Source organism: Dendrobium catenatum, unplaced genomic scaffold (assembly GCF_001605985.2).
Source record: "Dendrobium catenatum unplaced genomic scaffold, ASM160598v2 original_scaffold_138396, whole genome shotgun sequence".
Lineage (NCBI taxonomy): Eukaryota > Viridiplantae > Streptophyta > Magnoliopsida > Asparagales > Orchidaceae > Dendrobium > Dendrobium catenatum.
The window spans coordinates 375,871-401,978 of record NW_021456829.1 but is presented as its reverse complement, the minus strand read 5'-3'; the positions used below and the strand labels follow the sequence as shown (position 1 = coordinate 401,978).

Genomic DNA, 26,108 nt, shown 5'->3' with positions numbered 1-26,108 from the left:
CAAAGATATAGAATCAACTCCTATTTGTAGGATAATATGTCCCATTAATGATTGGATTAGAGGTCAAGACTTTGGCTCCATGGAGAAGCTCCATGGAGTCTTCTCCTTACTATAGAACAAAGGATCTTTCAAGCATCTCTAATTTATGATTGATTCTTGAAACTCTCTCTAGCACACCGTTGATCATTCGAGTCATCATTTCCTTCAGATCAACAAGCTTTAGAATAGTCATGAACTCTTTTTTCCCCATGTTGACGGATTCTTCATCACATAATTGCTATTATTTTGCTTCACGTGGTTCTTCACTTCTAGTTTATGGCATGCTCCATGCTCATTGCAAATTTTGAGATGTTGAATCCGTAATATTCCATAAAACACACCAAATACTAAGTGCAAAAGAAGAATATAAAACAAAGAGATAATGGGCTTAACACCTAATTAAAATGTTATGAGATTTCATTCAAAAAAGCCGGAGTACATTGTTGTCTTATAGAAAAATTGCATAAAATTGTGTAAACAAAGCTCACCCATGAACCTTCTATTTAGAAATTTGGGTCGAGGTTGAGCTTTACTTAATTGATTACATATATGGCTATAAAAAAAATAAGAGAATATAATTTTCTTTTGTAGCTTGATTGAAAGGTCTAATTTGATGAAATCGTCTACCAAGCTCTTCAAGAAATCACTAGTTTGGTGTGTATATATAGTTGTGTAGCCAATCAATAGGTTGCCTTTCGAAGTCATCTTCATTATTTGCCATGGATGATTTCATAGATAGTAGTTGCTCGGACCAATAGATAGGTGGTATCCACCTTGGTTAAGATGAGTTCTTAAATCATTGTCACCTATGTGAGTCAAGTTCTCTTGTAAATTAACATGTCTCTTTTGAGTTGTGGCTAAGGAGAATATGTTGTTTTTTAATTAAAGGAATAAAATATTCCTAAAAAAAATAAAATATTCCTGTGCATCACATCTTGATGTGTTGGTTGAGAGCTTTTAAGATGTGTTGATTAGGAGGAATTATTAGGTCCGGTCACCAGACCTAAAAATAGGTCCGGACATCCAATTAAAATTTGCCACGTGGATTGCACTTTGACTGCGCTTTTTGACTGTGCTTTTTGATTGTGCTTTAACTGCGCTTTATGTGCACTTTGACTACGCTTTAACTGCACTTTTTTACTGCGCTTTGACTACATTTTACATGTACTTTGCCTGCGCTTTATATGCACATTACTTGCGCTTTACCTGCGCTTTTGACGCGCTTGACTTAAAATTCCGCGGACATGTGTACATTCTACATGTCAATAATTTATTGGTGTCCGGACGTATCTCTACGTCCAGTGATCGGACCTAATAAATTTTCGTTGATAGAAGCTTGGATATATGGTATGCATGTATTTGTCTAGATTTGCCTAAATGTATATATACAAAAAAGTAAAAAAAAAAAACCCATAAAATTAATACAAAGCGAATGTAACATTCGCACCATTGCCTCTATTTCGAACGCGGGTTTTCTCCCTTTTCTCCCCTGTAAGGCGCAAGAATCTGGTATTCCTCTGTTAAGTGAAATCCACGGCGGCAGACGTTTCGATGTCCAGCCCCTCGCCTGACTCCTACATCGGGAGCCTCATCAGCCTCACCTCCAAGAGCGAAATCAGGTACGAGGGCATCCTCTACATCATCAACACAGACGAATCCAGCATTGGATTGCGCAATGGTAAACCCTCATACTTTTTTCTTTTCCGATTTTTTATACCCTTGCTGGAATTTGTTTATCTTATTGCGTTTTATGTGAAAGTCATATTTTTAGTTGTAATTACTCTATATCGTTTCATGAATTGTGTGTTCACATGTTTTTAGAGGCCGGCTTGATGGTCGGACCATCTTTTCGGAATTTTTTGTTTGCCTGGTTAGGCTCCATGATCTTCTTATAATGTGAAGCATAAAATTAAGTTAAGTGGTGCAGAGATGAGCATGCTTTGGTGGATGAGTCATGATTGGCTTTACACTTAGAGATAAAATACAAAACAAGTATATACTTGAAAAGGTTGGAGTAGCTCTAGTAGCAGTCGCCCTAAATGATTTGATCACATAAAAAGTAGGCATTCCGATGACCCAATTAGGAGAGTAGATATATTAGATCCCGATCATGTTAAGAAAGGTAGAGGTAGACCTAAAAACACTTGATTAAAAAGTATTAGAAATGACCTATTTTTATTAGATTTAAATAACAATTTGAGAAAAAAGGTTTCAAATAGCCGATCATACATATTAGGATAAAGGCTTGATTTTGTTGTTGGTCTTCTTGTTCGAGCTATTTATTGTATGGTGGGATTGTGATAGTAGAACTTTTTATCTTTACTACTTATTTTTTTGTTTTTTTAATCCTTTCTTTTATACTTCAGGTCTTCATACTATCTCTTTATATTTTTCTTATGGTTAATTATTAGCAAAAATATCCTTTATTTTTGCATTGGAAACCTTTTTAAGAAATGATATCAGTTGAGCTCTTTGGTTGATAGACGTATAATGCATTCTTATGCACCATCCATGGGGAACTTTGTTATACTACTATAAGAATGCACCATCCAAGGGGAACTTTGTTATACTACTATATCTATTTGTTGATGGTTGGCTATTTCTTATTTTTTGTTGCTTACTTTTGATTTTTTTATCAGCATTTGTTTCTACTACCAGTCTTTCTTATACATGCATTGAATGGCAGATGGCCTATATTCTTAATTAATTTGAATTTTTTTGCATTTAACACCGCTAACTCATATATTTACTCATAATTTTTTGAAATATTTGAAATCCTTTCCTATTCTGACAGCTTGTCAGATAAGGACATGCTTAATGTATTTAAAATATTTGAAATTTAAAATCCTTTTCTATATACGTACTCATAATTTTTTAAATTATCTAGACAACTTATTCATCATCTAGAGTACTAGGGATCATATGTGTAGTCCATGATACTCGGGTCAAACATGATCCATAGATTGTGTAGACAATTTGCTAAAATAATCCAAATAATGAGCCTATTTTGTGAATCTAGCATACGATCAAAACAAAAATTATCTAACTGTGACTGAAGATTTTATATAGGATCATCTATAGCTTAGGCATAACAACTAATTTTCTCAGAATAGAATTAAGGATTCCTAGAGATCTATTGAAGGATTATTTAGCCATCATAATTTGCTTATAAATATTCACCACTCTTCATTATAAGAATATAGGAAAAAATATAAAGTTTGATCTAAATTGAATGAGCATTTGGAGAAAATTCCAAGTGTTCATCATATCATTGTCTAAAATTGCGCAATATGAGGCTTTCCTTGAGGTCCGCCTCAGTGCAATTCCTGTAAAAAATGCCTTGGGACTTACACATTGTGTTTTTTTATGAGGCTTACGCCTCATCTTGGATGAGGCCCGCCTTGAGGTGCGTCTCGCCTCTCTGGCATGAGGCGCACGCCTCACTCTATTTATTTGTTTTTTATTTAAAACTTACCTAAATCCTATACAAAAGCCTAAAAAAAATCATACTTTCTTGCACTCCCAAGCCGCAACAACTTCCTCTCAATTGCTTCGTCCTCTAGCCCACCGCCTTCATCATAGCCACCATCCTTGTAGTTGCCACAAAGGATCACTTGAAAGCCGCATGCCACCACCATCTCTTAAAATTTTGTAGTATCTTTATGTTGATAACAAACATTTATGAAAGATAAAGATGACTAAAATAAATGAAAAGAAGCAGATTGAGAGGTATTGGACCTTACATGATGAGCAGGCAAGTGACCAGTTTGTTATGATAGTGACTCAAATAAAAATTCCCTTAGTAATGATAGTACAAATGATATCTAAGTTGCTAATTGTTTCAGTTTTCTGTAGGAATTAAACATAGATGAGTAGGTAATTGAGAAAGAAAAAAATTTGAGCTGAACTTGATGTTATATGATACTTTTATGCAGTTCATATGTTTTATGTTTTGTTCCTATAATATTTGGATTTCAATTCTATTTTACATAATTTATCACTTAACACAATGCATCTTCTATAGTTTTTTATTTCATATGTATGTAAATTTGTTACTTCATTGTTCAATAGAAAGTTAATATGTCATCTTTTAACATATTATTTGGATATTATATAAAAAATTACTTTTAACTTTTATTTTGATTTTATGCAATTTTTAATTTTTGAGGCTTACGGCTCAAAACGCCTTGAGGCTTACGCCTTGCCTCACGAACGAAAACGCCTCAATTCCCAATTGCGCAATTTTAAACCTTGCATTAGATTATATCATTAGGTCCTGAGTAAATTTCTCTAACTCAATATCAGTGTTTGAAATACTTATACTAAACTTTTATATTATATGTAGCAAAGATTTGTAAGATATTGTATAGTTCATAGTTGTTTGGTGATAAAATACTTTGAGGGAAGGTAATCTAGTGTATACAAGAGTTTTTTTTTCTGAAGAAATCAATAAGCATAACTAGAAAAAGAAAAAGGGGAAAAAGAGCCCCAACTAAGTACAAGCTAAAGATTCCTCCTTCAAAATGTTTACAAACGAAGGAGGAATCTTATCAATTAAATTGTCTTCCAAAAGAAAAAACTAGAAAAAACACCAAAGTTAACACAAAGGTCAGCTAACTTGTTACAATCTCTTTTCACACAGTTGAAAATAACAAAATTAAAATTATCCACCGAAGAAAATTTATCCATACCTTTAACGGCTTTTTTTGTATTATTGTGTATGAATTTGATAATATTGACATTATCACTTTCAATGACTATACCTTTGTATCCTTGCATCCGATCTTTGAAAACTTCTTTAACAGAGGCAATAGCAAGAAATTCCAAGTAAGTGATATCCCAATACATTTCGGGTCTTCCATAAGCTGCTATGAGTCTTCCTTTGTGGTCCCTTATTACACCTCCAACTCCTCCTCTATAAGAAGGAAATGAAGTTGCATCTATATTCACCTTGATCCAATCGGGTGGAGGAGAGTACCAATGATCTTCAAACATCAAACGCTGATTAGTACCCAATCGGCCCGAATTGATGAAATTAGGAGTATTAAAAACGCCTACAAAGCTGACCGCCTCAGCAGCTATATAAACAGAACTCCTTTCTTTTTTCCCATGAATAAGCTCATTTCTCTCCTTCCAATTAAGATAGACGGCATTACACAATAAGCTAGAAAGAAAAGCATTTTGTCTGACCAGCCAACCAAACAACTCCTCCTTATCATTGAATAACGGGATATGAAAGCCCCACATATTCAGAATTTTAATGACTTCAACCAATTTTTGACATCTACAAGTTAGATGACAAACATTCTCTTCTTCATGACAGCCTCTAGGATAGTAAGAATTGGTTTGAAGTCTTCTATATGTTAAAAACGAATTGGTTGGCAATGCATTATTAAAAAGTCTCCAGCAGAAATTCTCCACTCTAGCATTCAATTTAGATTTTTTGAGCCATTTTCATAATGTCTTATCAGAATAAGGAGAGGAATTTATTCCAGCTGCCATAGAAGTGATAGTTCTACCAGATTCCATGTGAATAAGATCAAATTGATCTTCAGAAAGCTCTGTTTTAATTTCAATTTGATAGATGAGTTCAACTAGGTCATTATCGAAAAACTTATGCAGTTCTGGCAAATTCCAATGACTTCCATATATAAACTTTTCCACCGTCAAAACTCCATCCACATCTTCTATGGAATTGACAAAAGTCGGCCACCTGTTAAGACTTTTATCTAAAATCCATGTATCTTCAAATACATCTATTGAATTACCGTTTGCAATATCCCATCTCACGATTTTCTTCAAGAATTTGCTTCCATCTTTAATTATCTTCTAAGCTGAAGAATTTGAATTATTTCTGTTCACAGCCTTCCAACAAGATCCATATCTAGGAAACAAAGTTTTATGCAATAATGATTCTTCATATTTCATGTATTTCCAGGCAATTTTGGCCCTTAAAGGACCCACTTTATTGGAACAAGACTGCAGACCTCTGCCTCCTGAATCAATAGGATCACAAAGTTTATTCCAGCTTATATAATGTAAGCCATATCCCTCATTGGACTTGTCCCAAATAAAATTTCTGCAGAGTTTCTCAATTTCACCAAGTACAGCTTTAGGAACCAAAGATATCATGGAATGAAAGGAAGGAAGAGCAAGAATGACAGCCTTAACCAAAGTTATTTTCCCTGCCAGTGAAATAAATTTTAAACCCCAACTGTTCAGCTTCTTTAGTACCTTGTATAATAAGAATTTGAAATCCATCCTTGAAAGCCTCCTTAATGCCAGTTTGGAAACCAGATAATTAAGCTCCTTAACTTCATTATATCCCATGATCCTTTTAATCTTCCTGTTCTTCCGTTTATTGACTGCTTTTCCAAATAAGATTCCTGACTTATTTGAATTAACATTTTGGCCAGTCCATTCACAATACCTGCTAACAATGCTTTTAATAGCTTTCACATTCTTAAGTTTTGCTTCAGCAAAGAATATGATATCATCTGCGAAATTCTTGGACCATTCTTACTAATCTGAACACCAATTTCATCCTTCTCCATAATGCCATTAGTAAGAAGCTGTGAACAAAGTATAAAAAGATAAGGTGACAAGGGACAACCTTGATTAAACCCACTCCTTGCTTTGATCCAACTAGATGGATTTCCATTGATCAATATAGAGAAAGAGGGATTTTGAACACATTCCAGGATTAATTTTGAGAAGAATTCAGGAAATCCAAAATAAGAAAGAACCTTTTGAAGAGTAGGCCATCCCATAGAATCATAAGCCTGTTTCATGTCTAGTTTAATAGACACAAGACCTTTAGAAGCTTTAGAGAGTCTGAATTTGTGGAAAAGTTCTTGAGCAATTAACACATGGTCTTGAAGAGATCTACCTTTAACAAAAGCGGCCTGCTCTGCAGTGATGAGTTTCGGAATGATACCTTTCATTCTATTAAGAATAACCTTCGAAGCAATCTTGTAAACCGTGTTACAAAGGCTAATATGTCTATAATTGTGAGCATAATTCGGGTTACTGATTTTGAGAATAAGAACTTTAAAAGTTTTTTTTACAATTAACATCCATTTTAGCTGTTTGAAAAAACGAATTCAATGCTTCCCAGAATTCAGTTTTAATAATATACCAGTAACATTTAATAAAGGAGTAAGATATCCCATCCTCACCAGGAGAAGTGAAGCCCGTAGTTTCACTTATAGCTTTTTCAACTTCTTCTAACATGAAGTTGCTATTTAAATAACTCCTATCTTCCTCTTCCAGAAAGTGATGATTCTCCGGCCAACCTTCAAGCAAGCATCTCCTATCACGCCATTTGTCTTTAAAAAACTGAATTAACACATCTTCAATTTGCTTTTGCTCCTCTACTATGATTCCATTGCTATCTTTAATACAGTGGATGAAATTGGTATTCTTTCTAGCACTAGCCATAGTATGAAAAAACTTAGAGTTTTGATCACCTTCCCCTATCCATTTTACTTTATATCTTTGTCTCCACCATGTGTTTAAACGAGCCAAAGTAGAATTAAGCTCATTAATTTTAAATTTCAGCAAAAAATACTCATCTTGAGAAAGCCCACCGACTTCAACTTCCTTGATTTGAAGCTTTAAAATTTCATCTTTGAGCAAGTCTTTTAGAAGATCCAAGACTTTAAGTTTTGCCTTACTCCAAAAGAATAAGGATTTAAGAGATCTTTTCAATTTGTAATTGAGAATTTCAGCTACAGTTCCACTATCCCTCCGTTTCCAAGCTTTTTCCACCACTGCGTAAGAATCCGGGTAAGAAGCCCAAACATCCTCAAAATTGAAAGATTTCATACCTTTAGAAGAGAAGTCTGAAATTTTGAGAAGAATTGGACAATGATCCGAAGCAATCCTGGGGAGATGCTTAACTACTAAATGCTGATTGTAATTCACCGAAACAGAATTGACCAACATCCTGTCTAATCTTTCCATAATCCGATCAACTCCCCTTTTGTTGTTACTCCAAGTTAGCCTAGGACCAATAAATCCTAGCTCATGAAGATCATTAGAGGTCATGAAAGATTTCATCTCTTTAGGACCCAAAGAAAATGAAAATCTCCTACCTCCCTTCTTGTCTTCTTTGGATAAAAGACAATTAAAGTCTCCTCCAATCACCATAGGCCAATCATTGGTGATATATGGTTCCAACCCACTCCAAAGAAATCTCCTATTGTAAACATCTTTGCTTCCATAGATGGTGGCAATCCTCCATTTCCCTTTATTGAGAATATCTAAATCACCAAATATGAATTGAGAAGAAGAGTCAATTTTGCTGAATTTAGCCAACTTCCTCCTCCAAAGCACTAGAATATCTCCGGATAAACCGGCTGAAGGAATATAACTGAAATCCCAGTCAATGCCAATCAAAGACTCCACATCTTTAAGTTCAATAGAAACCATTTTAGTTTCTAACAGCCCAATAAACAAAACATTTTGATCTTTTACTACCTCCTTGAGGTAGAGAGAAGCCTTCTTTTTTTTGGCTCCTCTACAATTCCAAATCAATATGGAATTCATTAATGGATTAGTGGGGAAGATTTCCCCTCCTCCTTAACATTACCATCCGTTTTCTTATTTCTAGTCTTCAAATTGATGGGTCCAAGGCCTTTCAACTGTTTCATGCCTTTCTTTTTCAAAGTTGAAGAGCTGTCTTCAGTTAATATGATTCCTTCGTTATTAGGACCTGTATCTTCCTGCAAACTCTTCTGGGTTGAATTTCCTCCTGACCTTGAATTCCAGGAGTGATATTTCCTACCAATATCTCCCCTAATTCAGCCAAAGTTCCCAAAGCATCAAATTTGTTTTTGAAAGAAGGAATTCCTTCAGCAATTCCAGCAGCAGCCATTTCTTCAGACTTTCTCTGGCTGATCAATTCATCACAGCTCCAAACTTCTTCAGAATGTACTTCTTTCTTCCCACCTTTAGCAATAGGAATCTGAATTGTACCCTCAGTAGTGACTTCCTCCAGCATATTTTTTCCAGCAACTTCTTCAATGCTGTTACTAGTAACAGCATTTGACTTTTCCTCCAAATTAGATTTACAGAATCTGTCTTCTCCTTTATTAGAATCTGTTCTCAGAGCCTTCTTTTTTTTATATTCCACATGAATCCACGACCCATACATCTCTTTATTAACTTCAATGTTTGAAGCAACCACTTGAGATTTGGAATTAGGATCTGAAGCTTTATGAACTTTGCTGACCTAATCTTCTCCACCTGTCTTATTAGTGACAGGAATAGAATTTTTCAAACAGTCCTCCCTTAGATGACCCAGCTTACCACATTTAAAGCAAAATGTAGGTAACCTTTCATATTCTATATTTTGATAGAATTTCCCTAATTCTCCTTCCACCCATACTCCCAAAGGAAGTTTCTCATCAAGCTTGACTCTCACACAAACTCTTGCAAATTCTCTCCGACTCCATTGGAATATGTTTCCATCTAACAAATAAGGAGAAACCACCATGGAAGCAATTCTGCACACATTAACTTCATCCCAACATTGAAGAGGAAGATTGGGCATACGAATCCAGATTGGAGCTATAAGCCCTTTGAAAGAAGTAGGAGAGAACGAGGCTGTCCATTTATCCATGCCTACTATGTTGCCATTGACATACCATGGACCGGAAGCAATGATTTCCTCCAAAGATTCCTGTTTTTCAAAAGCACAGAGCACCCAGCCTAACCCCAATTGGGTTAAATGAAACTTTCCAATTCTTGACCATTGCTTCCTTAACTCAATTCTAATGACATTGAAAGGAACATTATTACCGAAGACCTTAATAGCCAGAGCCTTCTGAAGTCTGTTGGAATTTTATATTTCCTTTTCAACATGGAGCTTAACCACACCATCTTCCTTCGTGAAATTTTCACCAAAATTTAAATATGAAACTTTGTTATTAGCCTTCTTCTTCCATACATTCAAATCAGAAAAACCAGTTGAATTTTTGGGACGATCAATAAATTCCTTTTGATTACTGCAGTTCCCAAGCTCTCCCACTTCACAATCACGAACCTTGAGTAGGTCTGAATTAAGAAGATTAACATCTAAGCTATCTTGAACCTTATCACAAGCGTTTGTTCTAGTTCTACCCAGATCTTCAGTAATCTGGATTTCATGCAATGCTCGATTTCCATCTGTCTCCTTTATAGTTGACCCAATTTTACAAGAAGTTGGCATGCAATTATCAAAAGTAAGAGAATTTATCGGATTAATGATCTTGTCAGAAAAGTTGTTATCCAAAGCATGTGAATTACAATTTTCTTCCATCAAGATTTGCTTTCCCTTTCCAATACAATCAAGACTCTTCTTTTTAACCAAAAGTCCTCCTTCCTTGATAACCAGAGGGCGTTCCTTATTGAACCAGAGTTTACCTTCTTTCTCATAACCAGTATCTCCAAAAGCCGGAGGAGACTAATCAATTTGACGTAAAACCTTTCGAGAAGATGGAGGAGGAGGTGGATGGAGGATGACTGGAGCACCAGATGCCGCAGTCCGGCGATCCTCCATCGCCATCAACGATCGGCGGAAAAACCGTGAAGCAGGAATTCAAAATTCCGCAGACGTTCTCTCTCTATCTTTCTCTCTCCCACTAGACATATCCAGTGAAAGAAAGGTATTTAAGTTGCAATTACAAGTTAAGGAGAGTGTGTATATTGTAATCATTCCTCCATCAACTCAAGGAATAAAAGAATTTGTCTTGCGGTAGCAACTGATTAATGAAATCCTAAACAAGAAAATGCTTAGGAGTAGATGAATGCTAGTTAAGTTTTAACAAAAACAACAACATCATGCCTTTATGTCCCACTACGTGGGTTTGGCTACATGAATCCTTTTTCTCCAATGTGTCTAATGGAGAAAACTATATAAAGTATATAAAAATCATTTTGTGCATTTGCTCTATAGTTAGATTTATTTCTCAAATATTTTATTAGTAATTTTGTAAATTTGAATGTTCATTTGGAGATTAATATGGTAATGTTGTTTACCATTTTGATTGAGTAGATCAAATTATTTGCATTCCAAAGTTAATTGCTCTCACATAGTATAAATTTATTTATCACAATCATGTCTTTGTGGCAAATATTTGTTGGACTGCTTTAGTGTTTGATTAATAGTTCGTAAGCTTGTGCAACAATGTTAATCCATTTATATTGAGTTTGCTTGTTTCAACACTCACACAATTAGGCTAAATTATATTCAACACCACTGCATTTGTGTGTGGCTACACTTGTTTGTTAATTTACTTGATTACAAGCTTGTGTGCTTATTGAGTTGAGTATCACAACGTTTATATTGTACTTAAACATTGATCACTAATTTTTTCACTTATCACTCTTCTCTCCTACATTGATACACTTGCTTGTGTATTTAGTTTGCATATTTAGTTAGTTGATTATTTTCTTACCCGTGAAGATTGCAAGTTGGAAGAATATCAAAAAAAGATTGATAGTGTTTATTGCATACTGATGATTAATAAATCCTTCCACTTTACACAATAAGTGGGAAGAATATCAAACGAAGATTGATTGTGTTTGTTGTATACCCAATATCTTAACCCCTCTCTGCTCAACATCTGCAGCTTGATGATTCATTGTTTATCTTTTTTTCCCTTAATTTTTCTCTTCATTCTCTACTAAATCCATCTACTTTACACACTTACATTTCTTATTCTACATCAGTTTGGCATAAAAAAAAATCATATTCTTTATGCACTTGTTTTCTTCAATTTGCCACAAATTTGCTTTTTTTTTTTTTTCACGTTTTCTTCGTTCTTGTATTTTACATCCCTCCACTTTATTTATCTATAGTTTTTCTCTCTCCTCCCTTGCTCGCTTTATCACACATGATCAGGAAATTTCCTCCCCATTCATATACTAATTTTTCCTCCTCTTTTTCTCTCTACCACCTCTTCTCCAAAAATCTCTTAACCATTTCCTAGAACCCTCAATCATATCCTTAAACTTCTCATCCATCAAAAATCAAGTTAAATTTGCATCACTTCCTTTCCGAAATTGTTACCATTTGTGAGAGGGAGTTTTGCTTTTTCATAATGACTAGATGTCTCACGACTAATGATACTCAAGATTTTTTATAATACATGTTTTTTCTAATTCTTCAAACTTGGGATAGTTAAAATTCCAATTTGATTTAAATTCTTGATTTTGCATATACCCTTAAGTCATATACTTTGTTTTAAACAGCTTGAACTTGTCTTCATCAAATCATTTTGACTTGATGTGCCTCCTGATGATTCATCCTTGTTGATTTTCTTGAAACTCTTTACTGCTCTTATGGATTGCTTTTAACTTGGTGAACCTGTATGGTGTACATCATATTTCTAACCATTAGCCCACACTAGAGTATGTTTTTTATCATAAAAAATAATTAAATGTTAATGGTTATTTTGTGTCGAACCTAAATTAGTCGCTTTTGAGCTGATTTGAGCTCGATTGGGCTTGATCACGCTCGATCAACTTAATTGAGCATCATTGAGTGAAATTTAACTGAAATATGACCTATATTTAATCAAATTAAATTCAATTTTGTCAAATTAAACTCAAATTAATCAAAATTGGCCTAATTTTGCCAAAATTGAACCTGGTCTAACCTTGTCGAACCAAATTCGACGCAATTTGATGCGGATTTGAGCTTAATTTCACAAAATTTGCTCAATCAGACCCAATAGACCCAAATCGATTCGGATCGAACCTCATTTGGGCTAAATTTTAACCCAATTGACCCAATTTAGGTCCAATTTAATCCCAAACAGGTTAAATTGGACTTTTTGGTCTTTTTTAATCATTCCCTAAGATCAGGAAATTGGATATAAGAGATGAGATTTAAAGACCACTGCTACAGGTCTTTTCCTCTGATTTTCGTGGCTAAAACAACGATCTTGTGGAAGAAAATCTTCTCAGATAGCCCATGATCTCGTTTCACGTATAGAGAGAGTGGGAGGCAAGGAGAAAGGTCATTCAGTCTTCGTGCTTGTGCTTCCCAGAGAGAGAGAGAGTGAGGGAGACCTCGAAAGCCCTCAGTGTGTAGGTCTTCTAAGCGGATCATAGCTTCTCCATGGGCGACTCTCCCAGGAATCTGAGCATCTCCAATTGCCCAACCCTTCTAGGCATTCGAAACCTAAGCCGCCGAATCCCTCTAGAGCTTTGTCTCTTTGAGAAGCTAGTCCTCCAAACCTTTGTCTCCCTTAGTTGCCGAAACCCTAGGTGTTCAACCCTCCAAATCGGTGATCCTCGCAGCCGTTTTCTTCTCTTATGATCTGAGGAGAAAACTTCCCCCTATTTGCTGCTATAGTTCTTTTGCTTCTCTAGTTCTTTTCTACTGCCGCAAGGAAGAAGTAGGAGGTCTCATTATCCTCCCAAATAATCTCCGATGAGTTCGTGACAGCAGCGATGGCATCCAGAACTTATTGGACAACATCTCATCACCTCTTTCCTATCGCTTTCTCGCCTTTTGACCAGGCGAGTGGATGATGGCTGCTCCTTGATAACCCGGCAAGGTAAACCTCTCAAAAACTTAGTGAAACCTAGGTCTATCGGCCCATTAGTTGTGTGTTTAATGCTCCAAACCCCATAGATCCGTAAAAACCTCGTGTTTTATCTTCCAAACTCAGGGGGTGTTTGGTATAGGATTGGATTCAATTTTAATAGGATTTACTAAATTCTGTAAATCCGGATTTAGTAAATCCTGGGCTTTTAAATTCTGAATTGTGTTTGGTATGATAATTTTTAAATCCTGTTAAATCCACAAAGATGTTTGACAACAGATAACAGGATTTAAAATGGTTGGAGATTTAAAATTGAAGGAGTAATATGAAGCCACTTAATTTGCTTCCGCATCAAGTTATAAAGTTATTTGGTATCAAGGAAATAATTATTTATTTAACTAATAGTCCAACTAATTATTTAATTAATAATTTAATTACTATTTTAGTAGTTTTAATTATAAATTTTATTATTAATTATTTCATTAATCACTTAAGAATTCTAATGCTCATTAATTATTTAATTATTATTCATATTATTAATTATATGTTTAATAATTTATATTTTAAATTACATTAATTAAGATAATTAAACTAATTTTTAATTACTAATTATATTACTAATTATTTAATTAAGTTAAATTAGATAATTAATTTATACACTAATTGTACTATTAATTATTTAATTAATTTACTTAGTTATGAATATTTTAAATTATATTAATTAAGTTAACCAATAATGGCTGAGGCGTCAAGGATTTGCTTTTAATTCTCTTGTTCGTCCTTGCTGTTTGGCTTCATTGCTTCGTAGGAGGTGTAGAGATTGCACTAGTCGCTTCTTCAGCTCCTTCGTTGCTGTTCGACTTCGCTCCTTTGATGACATTCCCTTCCTGTCGGATCGGACGTTACAACATTTTGATCTAAAGCAGCAACGGGAGCTCGCTCGCTCGCTGTGAAGGTAACTTTCTCCCTTTCACGCGCTTCTTTTGGCCAAATCCCGTAAATCCGAGTAGAAACGGGATTTGGATTTACAAGGATTTACTGGATTTATGGCGTAAAATCCGCAAATCCTGGATTTACGAATTTGCCGGATTTACGGCGCCATTTTTTGCGTTTGGCTGGATTTACCGTAAATCCTACTTAAAACGGGAAATAAATCCGATACCAAACACCCCCTCAAAGAAATCTATTGTATGTTTTTGTCCATTTGTTTTAAGTCGTGGAAATCATGCGATTTCTCATGATTTGCTCTCATATGAGAGCCAAAAGGATGACAACAAGGCACCGGGTCGTTGGACTTGTGTTTAATGCCTCTATCTTACATGATTTCACATTCATATATTGCATCTTCTCCATCGCCTTCAACTAAACCCTAAGTTTAGGTGATTTCATTCGATGCCAAGTAGAATGTCGAGGTACAAAGAACCTCCAAATGTCGCATCTCACATCGTTTTCACTTAGATGTTGTGTTATGATAGAATTAATATATACATGTAAGGGACTTGCATCATTGATACTTGTGATTTTCTCCAAATTTTCTAAATATTCAAGTGTGTATTTCAAATAATTTGTAAATTGGTGGGGTCTTTCATGAACATTCATGCTTGTCTCAAATCCCATGATGTACAGATTGATTTGAAACGATCCTTGATGTTCTTCCAAATTTGGAGAGTTGAAACAAGTAAAATTCCCAATTCAAGCGATTGCATACTTGATCGAATCAGTTCACATTACTCAAGTCCCAAACAAATGCATGCTTTATGTCAATTACTGTGATCATTGTATGCCTAAGATTTGCAAAATCACAAAACATGTTTATAAAATTTTTAAGTGCTTGTAAAGCAAATGTGGGGGTATTTGCGGCTTTCAAGAGCTCATGGATGTACTCCCACCACACATTGGAATTTGCTAAACAAGTTTGATGTAATTTGCAAGTTAATTAGCTATGGGCAACTACAATTGACTTAGATATTTGTTGGCATCCTAAAATGACAAGCCTACACATCCATACTCTCTCAGGTTCTTCTTAGATCACATCAAAATTGATCTTTGAATCCCGTAGAAGTCGCTGGAAATCAATCTGCCCTCTCCACGTGAATCCAAAACATTCATAAAGGAAGTAGGGAGTTCTCTTTCTTATATACATCCTCTTCATTCATGATACTTGGAGTTTCCTCAAAACCTCAAATGATAGATTGCATGAATCTTGTTACCTTAGGGCCAAATCTTAGGTTTGTGATTTGTTTAATAATTACAAAATCAACATGTAATCCCCTTTTTTTTCTTCATGCATGATGCTTCGGAGCACCCCCATGCTCCAAACACATTATTGCATGAATCGTTCGAAACTTGGAACCAAATTCCCCCCACCTCATTTGTTCGAGTACAAAACTAACAAATATTCCCCTCACATGTGATGTTTAAGAGCCTTCCCCAAGCTCCAAATATTCTATCACATGATTCTTTAGATCTTTGAAGCTAATCGATATGATGTGGATGCAATTTTAATTGGATCTTCAATTGGATAGGAAGATCCAGCTCTCATAAATCCCTAAGTCACCGGCTAGAGCCTAAATAACCTAAGAATAAGCTAAATTCAACAAATTCCCAAAACATAATCTAAAATCACCCTATTGTTAGCCTTAAGTAGGCTCCCATAATTTCCTCCCAAATTAGTCCCCTTTCCCTAAATAATTCCCTTTCAGATTTGAATTCAAATTAGATTCATTTTTCTAATTAATCCCCTCCTAATTGTAATTAAAACTTTCCTAAACAATCACCCTTAATTCCTCCTCCTTTTCACTAAATAATTTCCATTAGATTTTGAATTTAAATTAGATATCTTGCTTAAATAATTCCCTCCCAATTATAATTTAAACATTCCTAAATAATTCCCCTTTGATTAAGAACCTTCCTAAACAACTCCCTCTTGATTAGAAAACTTCCTTATTCCTCCCAATCAAATCGGCCGGCCGATCAATACTCCCCTCCCAAAGTGCATTGATACCACTTTGATAGGAAGTAGATGCAATTTCAATTGGATCTTCAATTGGAGAGGAAGATCCGACTTTTTCAAATCCCTAGCTGCCGGTTTGAGCCCAAATAATCTAAGAATAAACTAAATTTAGCGAACTTCCAAAGCATAATTTGAAATCACCATATTGTTAGCCTTAAATAGGCTCCCATAATTCCCTCCCAAATTAGCCTCTTTTCCCAAAATAATTCCCTTTCAGATTTGAATTTAAATTAAATTTATTTCTCTAATTAATTCCCTCCCAATTGTAATTTAAACATTCCTAAATAATTCTCCTTTGATTAAGAACCTTCCTAAACAATTCCCTCTTGACTAGGAAACTTCTTGATTCCCTCCTAATCAAATCAGCCAGTCTATCACAAATCCCAAGTCATCCACCTCATTTGTTAAAACATAAACTCAACAAATAATCATGCAAATTCTCCTTCATGCATCGTACTTAGAGTTTTCTCAAAGCTCCATGTTTTATTTTGCATGAATTCTAGCATACATTATGGGCTTTCTTCTAAATGCTCCCTTCCCTCATGTGTGATGTTTTAGAGCCTCCCCAATGCCCCATACATTTTATTGCATGAATCTTAGGATCACAATCCTACGTTCATTCCATCCCCTTTTTGCTGAAGCACAGAATAAAAAAAAAACCCTCTCTCTTTTCTCATGCATGACTTTTGGAGCCTCCTCAAAGTTCCAAATATTATATTACATGAGTCTTTTGAGCTTACGAAAAAGCTCTAAGTCATTCGTTCCTTGTCTGTTGAGACAAAATAAGTAAACAATCATCTCTCCCCTCCTTGTGCGTGTTATTTTTGATTTCCCTAAAATCCTAAATACATTCTATGTGCTTTATGAACTTGGAACCAGATTCCAAGTTCTTTTATCCTTTGTTTTTTGGAAACATAAAATTAACAAACATATATCTATCTTTCCCTTTCATGCATAATATCTGGATCCTTTTCAAGGCTCCAAATATTTCATTGAATGACTCCTATCATGCCTTAACAGTTACAACCAATCTTCCTCATATCTTATATTATTGATTTATCTAAAATCCTAAATACATCATGTTGTAAAACACTGAACTTAAGACCAAATCTTAAGGTTTCCCTTTCATTTGCTTAGTTACAAATTAAGCAAATGAACACCTCCCTTTGAACATCAAATATTCAAAGGATCATTATGAATTTGCAACCTATAACATGCATTTTCTCCCTTCTTTCCTACAAATAAAAAACCGTAGGAAATCTCATACCTTCTTTAGCTCAAAAACCATAGGAGACTCTCCAACACCATTGCTTGGTGCTTTTCCCTAAACTCAAATAAAAGTTTCCAGAAGACTTTTGGAGAGCTTATAAGGAAATTGGCCAAGCAAGAGAAATCAACACACTATCTCTTATTCATTTTTCCAACCCAAGTTGGATGGATGAACTCCATTCTTTGGACACCCAAGAGTCCAAATAATCCTTCATGGTGATGTGTAATCAAACCTACACATCACTCTTCTATGTTTGCTTACCTACACCTAGTAAATTAATCCCTCATCAGTGACAACAAAACTTATTGATTTATCATGTCATTTGCTTTCTAAGTCAAGAAAATGAATTCCTTTCCCAAAAGTTCAAAGAACTTTTTCCAATTTGCAACCTCCAAGTTGCATGTTATTTCTCCCCTTCTACAACTCAAAATTGTAGGGAAACATCCAACACTCCTTCATTTGCCTAACTCCAAATTGGTCAAATGAATAGATATTTTTGAATACCAAATGTTCAAAGAACAGTCATGGATTTGTAGTCCATAAGCTACATTCTCTCTGCCTATCTTCTACAAAACCAAAATTGTAGAAAATCACTCATTTTCCTAGCCTCAAATTAGACAAATGAATACTTCCCTTTGAATATCACATGTTTAAGGAATATTCATGGATTTGCAATCCATAAGTTGCATATTCCTTCCCTCACTCCTACAACTCAAAAGTTGTAGGAAATCTCATCATTTCTAATCCCAAATTAGGAGAGTGTAGACCTCTTTGAGCACCAAATGTTCAATGACCATTCATTAATTTGCAACCCATAAGTTACATTTTCTCCCCTCTTTTCTACAATCCAAAAATTTAGAGAAATTCCTCTCTTTCGATAACTTCAAAGTTGTAGAAAACTCTCACCTTCACTTGGCTCATGTTGAGTAAATCAAACTTTACTCCAAATCATCTATTTGTTGAACCAAAATCAACAAATAACTCTACTCAAGCATAGGAATCAAAGTCATATCTCCAATTTTTCCTTCCATCCTTCTCAAGTTAGAAAGGGAAAATCCTCTCTCTGGACACCCCAAAAGTCTAAATAATTTCTATTGATTTACAACATCAAAGCTACAAATCTCCTCTCACTTTTATGGATTTCAAAAGTCTTAGAAGATTTCTAACTTTAGCCCAAAAGTTATAAATTTCCTCTCCTTCTTTTCCAACTGCAAAGTTGTAGGAGATTTTCCCATCTTCTTAGCTTTGAAGCTAAGGGGAAATCTCTAACATTTGGCACAAAGTCATATATTGGATATATTTTCTCTTTTCCTTTAGCCTCAAAACTAAAGGAAGCACCCTTTTCCTTAGCCTCAAAGCTACATGTTTTACCTCATTTCCTCCAATCTCTAAGATGTAGGAAAATTTCTCTCCCTTGCTCCAAAAGCTAAGAAGAATTTTCCAACATCTAGCCCAAAAACTGCCTGTTAGACTTCATTCTTTTAGACCTAAACTCTAAATGACATTTCATTTCCTAAAACACTTAGGATTGTTCGCGTTATGGACACTTGCCTTAAGTGGATAGTGTAGCAGTATATATATGCGTGCTCTTCTTGTAGGTGGTCACGTCCAAATGGGGGCACAATAAATCATAAATAAAAAATGCTTGCATGACAGGTGCTGCTTAACCCCCCCTGAGATGTGGCCAATAAGATAGGAACATGTGCTTGGCACTTTAAATGCTAGGAAATTCTGGATGATTGCTCATAGTCTTTTTCTTTTCAAACATGTATTTGATAGAATTATGAGTTGTGTGTTAGACTTGTAGGTTTCAGTTAAAGGAGAGATGGATCGAGAGATTGTACCTGTTGAAGGTGAACCCCAAGTTTCATTTAGATGCCAAAACTTGAAGGCCCCAATAAGTAGAGTTTGTGATAATTTAACTGGGTTGTATAATGACAGATAACACAGTTGTCAAATTTGATTGTAATAATTGGGACATTATTTACACTTTTATATTGGTTAATTTTTATATGGAAATATATGTTGATTTGTTTACATGATTACACAATAGAAAAGCATGTTTTTTCCAAGTTTCTGCTCTTGTTTTGATTAGGGGTGGCCCGAACAAGTTTGATGCGGTAGGCTTATTGGACAAAAGTAAGATTTATACCTAGTAAAATGAAAGTAATCTAAAATCAACTTTAAGCTTCATGAATTTCAAATATAATAAAAATTGCATGGTTTTCGTCAAGGAACTAAGTTTTCTAAAATTTAAAATGATCATGCATAGCCCAATGTGAATGTAGAAAAACTTTCCCTTAAGAATCAGATAAAAGAAAAATCTGTATTTGTGAATTAATATTTCTGCATACCCACATGGTTAGGTATATTAGCCTCACCACCATAGAATTCAACAATTGCTCTTATTTGGATTTTGTCATTCTAAAAGGAACATTGACCCTCATAATTCTATTTTCATCTGCCACAATTATCGAAAATAGTTCAAATAAGGTTGACATAACGTATCATAATGAGCACATTGAGCCCAAATAATTCAATTGCTAATACATGAATTTGAAATAGTCTTGAAAGATGGAAGGAAATAAATGCAACAAGGAAATAACCAAGACCAAAGCTCTTGAAGAAATAGTGGGAGATGAGGTGAAAACAATAAGATTGGGGGATGATTTGCTGTTGGAAGGAAGGTTAGGGAGCAAGTGAAGCCAAGAAATTGGAATACTATTGTTGGTTGGCCCTAGTATGATTTGATAAAATCTGGCCCTACTTTTTTTTTTTAAATTGCTAATAGCATTAGGAAAAAAGTGACTATTACAAACTAGTTTGTGATAGATAACCTATCACAATCCTCCTTAAGCAAAGAAAGAAAGTAAGGAGGAATCTTATTACAATGTAGATCTTCCCCAAAAAATCTCCTAATAAAGCAAAATTAGCACAGAAATCGGCTAACTTATTACATTCCCTATGAGCAAAATGAAATAAAAAATTCCCAACGTCCTTCAAGAATAACAAGTCTTCAACCTACTTATTGTCCCATTTATTACAAGCTTTTCCCAAAGAATTTGGAAGATACTTAATTACATTATAATTATCTCCTTCAATAATATTCTCTTTAGCCTCAAATTTCCAATCTTGAAGAACAATCTTCAAAGCCCGGATAGCCAATAGCTCCAAAAAATCAATGTCCCAATGAATGCATTTGAACCCAAAGGCAAGTAGAAATTTGCCCTTATGATCTCTAAAAACTCCAGCAATTCCAGCTTCATTTGAGTTTAAAAGTGCCGCATCAAAGTTGCCTTTAATCCAATTGGGTGGAGGAGGGTACCAGGAAGAAATAGATAGCTTCGAAAGCTGATTAACACCCCAGTGGTCGGAGAAGATATTACAACTTGATGAAGAAAGAGAAATAACAATAGCACTTGAAGCCATATACCCCACACCGAGCTCTTTGCTGCCATGTATGACATTATTCCTATTCTTCCAAGAAAAATAAACAGCGGAACAATATAGATTAGCCATAAAAGGATTGGAATTTGTTAGCAGCTTCAGCTTCCTTATACAATTCAAGAAAGAAGAAAACTTTTGCAATTTGAATTCCCACTTATTGAGCAAATCTATCAATTGAATAAGCTTTTCACAGAATACCGCAACGTGTTCTATACTCTCTGCTGCAATACAACCCCTCAGGCAGTTGTTAACCTGCAGTAATGTTCTAAACATAAGAAAGTCACACGTTGGAATAACATTGTTTAACAATCTCCACCAAAAACATTCAACTCGTGGAGGAAACTTAATTAATTTCAACCATTTCCACTGAAAGCTTTCAGCAAAAACAGAGACATTCGCCTTATTAGGCATTGAAGCCAATGATTTGCCTGAAAACTTGAACATAAGCTCCATTGTATCAACTGCCTCCTCCTTTACGATCTGCACTTGTAAAATCAACTCGATCAGATTAGTTCCAAAATACTTAACAAGTCCCCTTGATACCATTCTCCTTCTTTACTGAAATTATCAAGAGAAGGAAAATCCTCCTCCATAACATTAATAAATGTAGGCCACATTGAAAGACTTATATTAAGAAGCCACACATCTCTTAAAGTATCAATAGAAGAACCAGAAGCTATCTTCCATTTAATCAAAGGCCGAAGAGATTGAGCTCCTTTCAACAAAATTTTCCAACTATCATTCCAGATATTATTCCCATATTTTGCTCTTAATGTTCTATAAAGCAATGAATTAGATTCATTAATGAATTCCCAAACAAATTTAGCCCTTAGTGGCCCAGCAATAGATACAGTTGAATGAATCCCCCTTCCTCTTTCCTCCCAAGGTTTGCGAAGGACATCCCAAGGTACATAAAGCATACTTAGAACATTTCTAGGTTTATTCCATATAAAATCTCTACACATCTTCTCCAATTTTTTCAAAATGCTGAGAGGAACCAATGAATGAGAAACATAAAAAATCGGAGTAGCAAGTATCATTGATTTGATCAAAACAAGCTTCCCAGGTAATGAGAAAAACTTGTTTCCCCATCCATTCATTCTACTAACTGTTTTCTCTAGAATAAAAAGATAATTTGAGGATAACAACCTTCTCATGCATAATTTGATACCCAAGTACTTCAATTCCTTTACTTCCTTATAATTAAATTTTTTGAAATGATCCTTCTCTTGGCTCGACCAACTGATTTCCCAAGACCATTGAAGTTTTATTTAAATTTACTGATTGACCGGTCCAATTGCAATAATCAGAAATAATCCTCCTTAACTTTCTCAAATACACGGATTTTGCCTCAGAGAACAACAGCACATCGTCCGCATATAGTAGGTGGGAAATCTTAGGAGCCGAGGCAGCCACCTTGATGCCCAAACCCTTACCATTATGAAAAAAAACTATTTGATAAAAGTTGGGAGCACAATATAAACAAATAAGGAGATAACGGTCATCCTTGTCTAAATCTGCTTTTGCTTCAATCCAATTTGATTTAGTGCTATTGAAAAGGATAGCGAATCTAGGATCTATAACACATTCCATCAAAAGATTTGAAAAACCCAATGGAAAACCAAAATGAGCCAACACTAGCTTCAAAGAAGTTCAAGACATACTATCATAGGATTATTCCATATCTATTTTTACAGCCACCATTCCTTTTTTAGATTTAGAAAATCTGAATTTATGAAATAATTCTTGCACCAAAAGGACATGTTCAGATAAGGATATTCCTTTTAAAAAAGCAGCTTGGGTCTCCAAAATCAGATTATTGATCCCTATAGCTAATCTATTTAATAAAATTTTTGCAATAATTTTATAAATAGACAAACATAAGCTTATAGGACAAAAGTGAGAAGGATCTACCGGGTTTTGGACCTTAGGAATAAGAACCACAAGTGTTTCTTTCCACTTAGAGCTCATAGTGCCCAAAGAAATGTAATGTAAAAAAGCCTTCCAGACGTCTTGTCCAATTAGTTTCCAATATGCTTTAATGAAGGAATCTGAAATTCCATTCACACCAGGAGAAATGTTTCTTCCAAGACTCATAATCACCTTTTCAATCTCTTCAAAGGAATAATCAACATTCAAAATTTTTGAATCTTCCAAACTTAAGGAATGAATAGGCTTCGGCCACCCATTTAACACACATCTCCTCTCACTCCATTTTTGAGAAAATAAATTGAGAAATGTTTCTTCTATAATATTCAGGTCTTCCACCATCTCACCAACTTCATTCTTCACTTGTTTTATAAAATTCCCATTCCTCCTACCATTAGCAAAAGCATGAAAAAATTTTGAGTTGATGTCGCCTTCTCCCAACCATTTGACCTTCACCCTTTGTCTCCACCAAGTGTTTAAACGAGCAAGAGTGACATTTAGATCCTATACTTTAGCTCTGAGTAACAAAAGAATATCATATGAATTGCCTTCAGCATTTGTCTCCACGGTTTGCAATTCAGCCACCTCATTTTTAAGCTTCTCCTTCAACTCCAAAAGATTTTGATGTTTAGCTCAACTCCAAAAGAATAGAGCCCTTAACATCCTATGAAATTTTTTATTCAACCTCTCCAAAGGATCACCTCTAACTAGCTTGCTCCAAGATTTCTGCACCACAGCAAAAGAAGCAGGGTATGACAACCATACATCTTCAAACCTAAGAATCTTGGTTTTATGAAATTCTTTATTAAAAATCTGTAATACAATAGGACAATCTGGCCCTACTACTAAAAGATTACTTTGAGGAAGAATTTTTTTATTAATTTTATCTATGCCGATAAGCTTATTTTTTGAGTTATCTCCAAAGGCGACACAGACTGCATTTTGTAGTTTAATAAAGAAAACTTCAAGTTGTTATTCGTCATGTATCTTATGCATTCACTATCCAAGTTTAAATGCTTGCACCAATCCCACCATGGAGTAAAATATTTTTAAAGTAAAATCTTTTTCCTGAATTTTTCTTTTTAATGCTTAAGATAATTTTTACCTTTGTTAAAAGAGGATGATTCATTTTTTTATATTAATTTTTACTTGAGCTCATAAAATTTCTTCTGAAAGTTTTCAAAAGGACATGCTTAGTTGATGATAAATTAATTGAGTGGTTGTTAGAGTACAAGAACTTATGTAAACAACTAGCATTCTCCTTGTCATGCCCACTAGCCTTAGCCCAATCATTCAAGTCAGATTTGTGATTTGTTCTTGTCCTTTCATTCCTAACTAAGGTTTGTCTTATGGCTTTAGCATTGTTTAGCAATTTGTTGCCAGCATCAACCCTTCTATCTTCCATTTGTTCTTGGAACATTATGTGGTTTTTTTAATGCTTTCTTTGGATTGAAGAAAAGGGAAGAAAATTAAATGAAATCCCAATTATTTGTGGGTTGATTATGAATCTATGGACTATGCTATTGATTTGAGCCTTTCAAACTTTTTTTTTTTACTTTCTTTTCGCTTAATTTCCTAAAATCTTAACAAAACCTACATGACTTGACATGCAAATAAAAAAAGAAAAAAAAAATTCTAGCGTGATCATCTAATATTAAATATTTATCCTAAATTATCAACAAAGAATAGATAATCCTACTTGTAATGACAGAATCAAAATATAGTACTGAACCATTTTAAAGTAAATGAACACATACCCAATCAATTGCGTTACATGTTTATAAATTATGCAGTTGGTGCTCTTAGATGAGTTGCATTTAAAAGTAAGTTAATTTTTATTTTCTTTGTGATTTGGACATCAAAGTTTTAGAACCCTCTTTGTTTGTTTTAAAAATACTTTTTATGCCATTGTTTTTTATTCTGTAGCTGTGGCTACTTCATTTGATTTGTTTGAAAATTAGAAATTCCAGCTAAGTTCTGATGCTAACAAAATCATGCATATATATATATATATGTATATAGAAATTTTCTTTTAGAATTCTTCTCAGTAGGTTTCTTTTGTTCTGGATGCCCTTTCTGCTATGAATATTACTTTTATTGTGATTATATGTTACCATACCAATTTTTTATAATTAATTCAACTTGAAACTAACCAACAATGCTAACCAAAAGGATTATATTCTATCCTTGCCTTTTCCTATCTGCAGGCCTTTAGTATGTTATCCGGAGTAGTTCACTTTATTATTGATTCTGGTGTATTTTGTCTTAGTTCGATCCTTTGGAACTGAAGGTCGCAAGGATGGTTCGCAAGTTCCTGCTAGTGATAAAATATATGAGTTCATACTCTTCCGTGGAAGTGACATCAAGGTACATGCTGAACTAGTAGCTCATCAGATTATTTTTTAGCCTGAATTTACTGCAAGTTGGTCAATAAACTGTTACATCTTATGGAAATTTTCATGAAATTCTATGCAGATTATAAATTTATAGGTATTACTGGAAGATTATTTTATTAATCTGATGTTATTTCTTTACTTGATTTAAATCTTAATTCAGCATGCTCCCTTTGTTTAGTTCTAACTCTTACAGATGGATCTTGATTTAGACAAGAGATATAGGAAGCCTATATCTCTTGATCACAATAGACACACAAGAAGAAAACTGACACAATGAGTAGAACTTAAAACAAACTTTATTAAATAAACGCAAACGACCCAAAACTTAACAAAAGATGCTAGGAGATTTTAAAGAAATAAAGAAATTTAAAAAGACGCTATCCTCAGACAACCGTCAGAGCGGGTTCCTCACATGCATCGAATTTGTAGGTTAAATAAGTAAAGTGCATAGAACTAGCAAACCGATGGTCCACCAC

General features: G+C 34.5%; 1 protein-coding gene across 1 annotated transcript in view; it reads left to right on the top strand.

The window, feature by feature from the left end:
* The first annotated feature begins 1,472 nt into the window (after positions 1-1,472).
* Positions 1,473-26,108, top strand: part of LOC114578740 — a 29,024-nt gene continuing 4,388 nt past the window's right edge. Inside the window, exons 1-2 of the mRNA XM_028692167.1 lie at positions 1,473-1,717; positions 25,506-25,618. Coding sequence (XP_028548000.1) covers positions 1,591-1,717; positions 25,506-25,618 — 240 coding nt within the window. The 5' untranslated portion in view covers positions 1,473-1,590. The remainder of the gene's footprint in view (positions 1,718-25,505; positions 25,619-26,108) is intronic.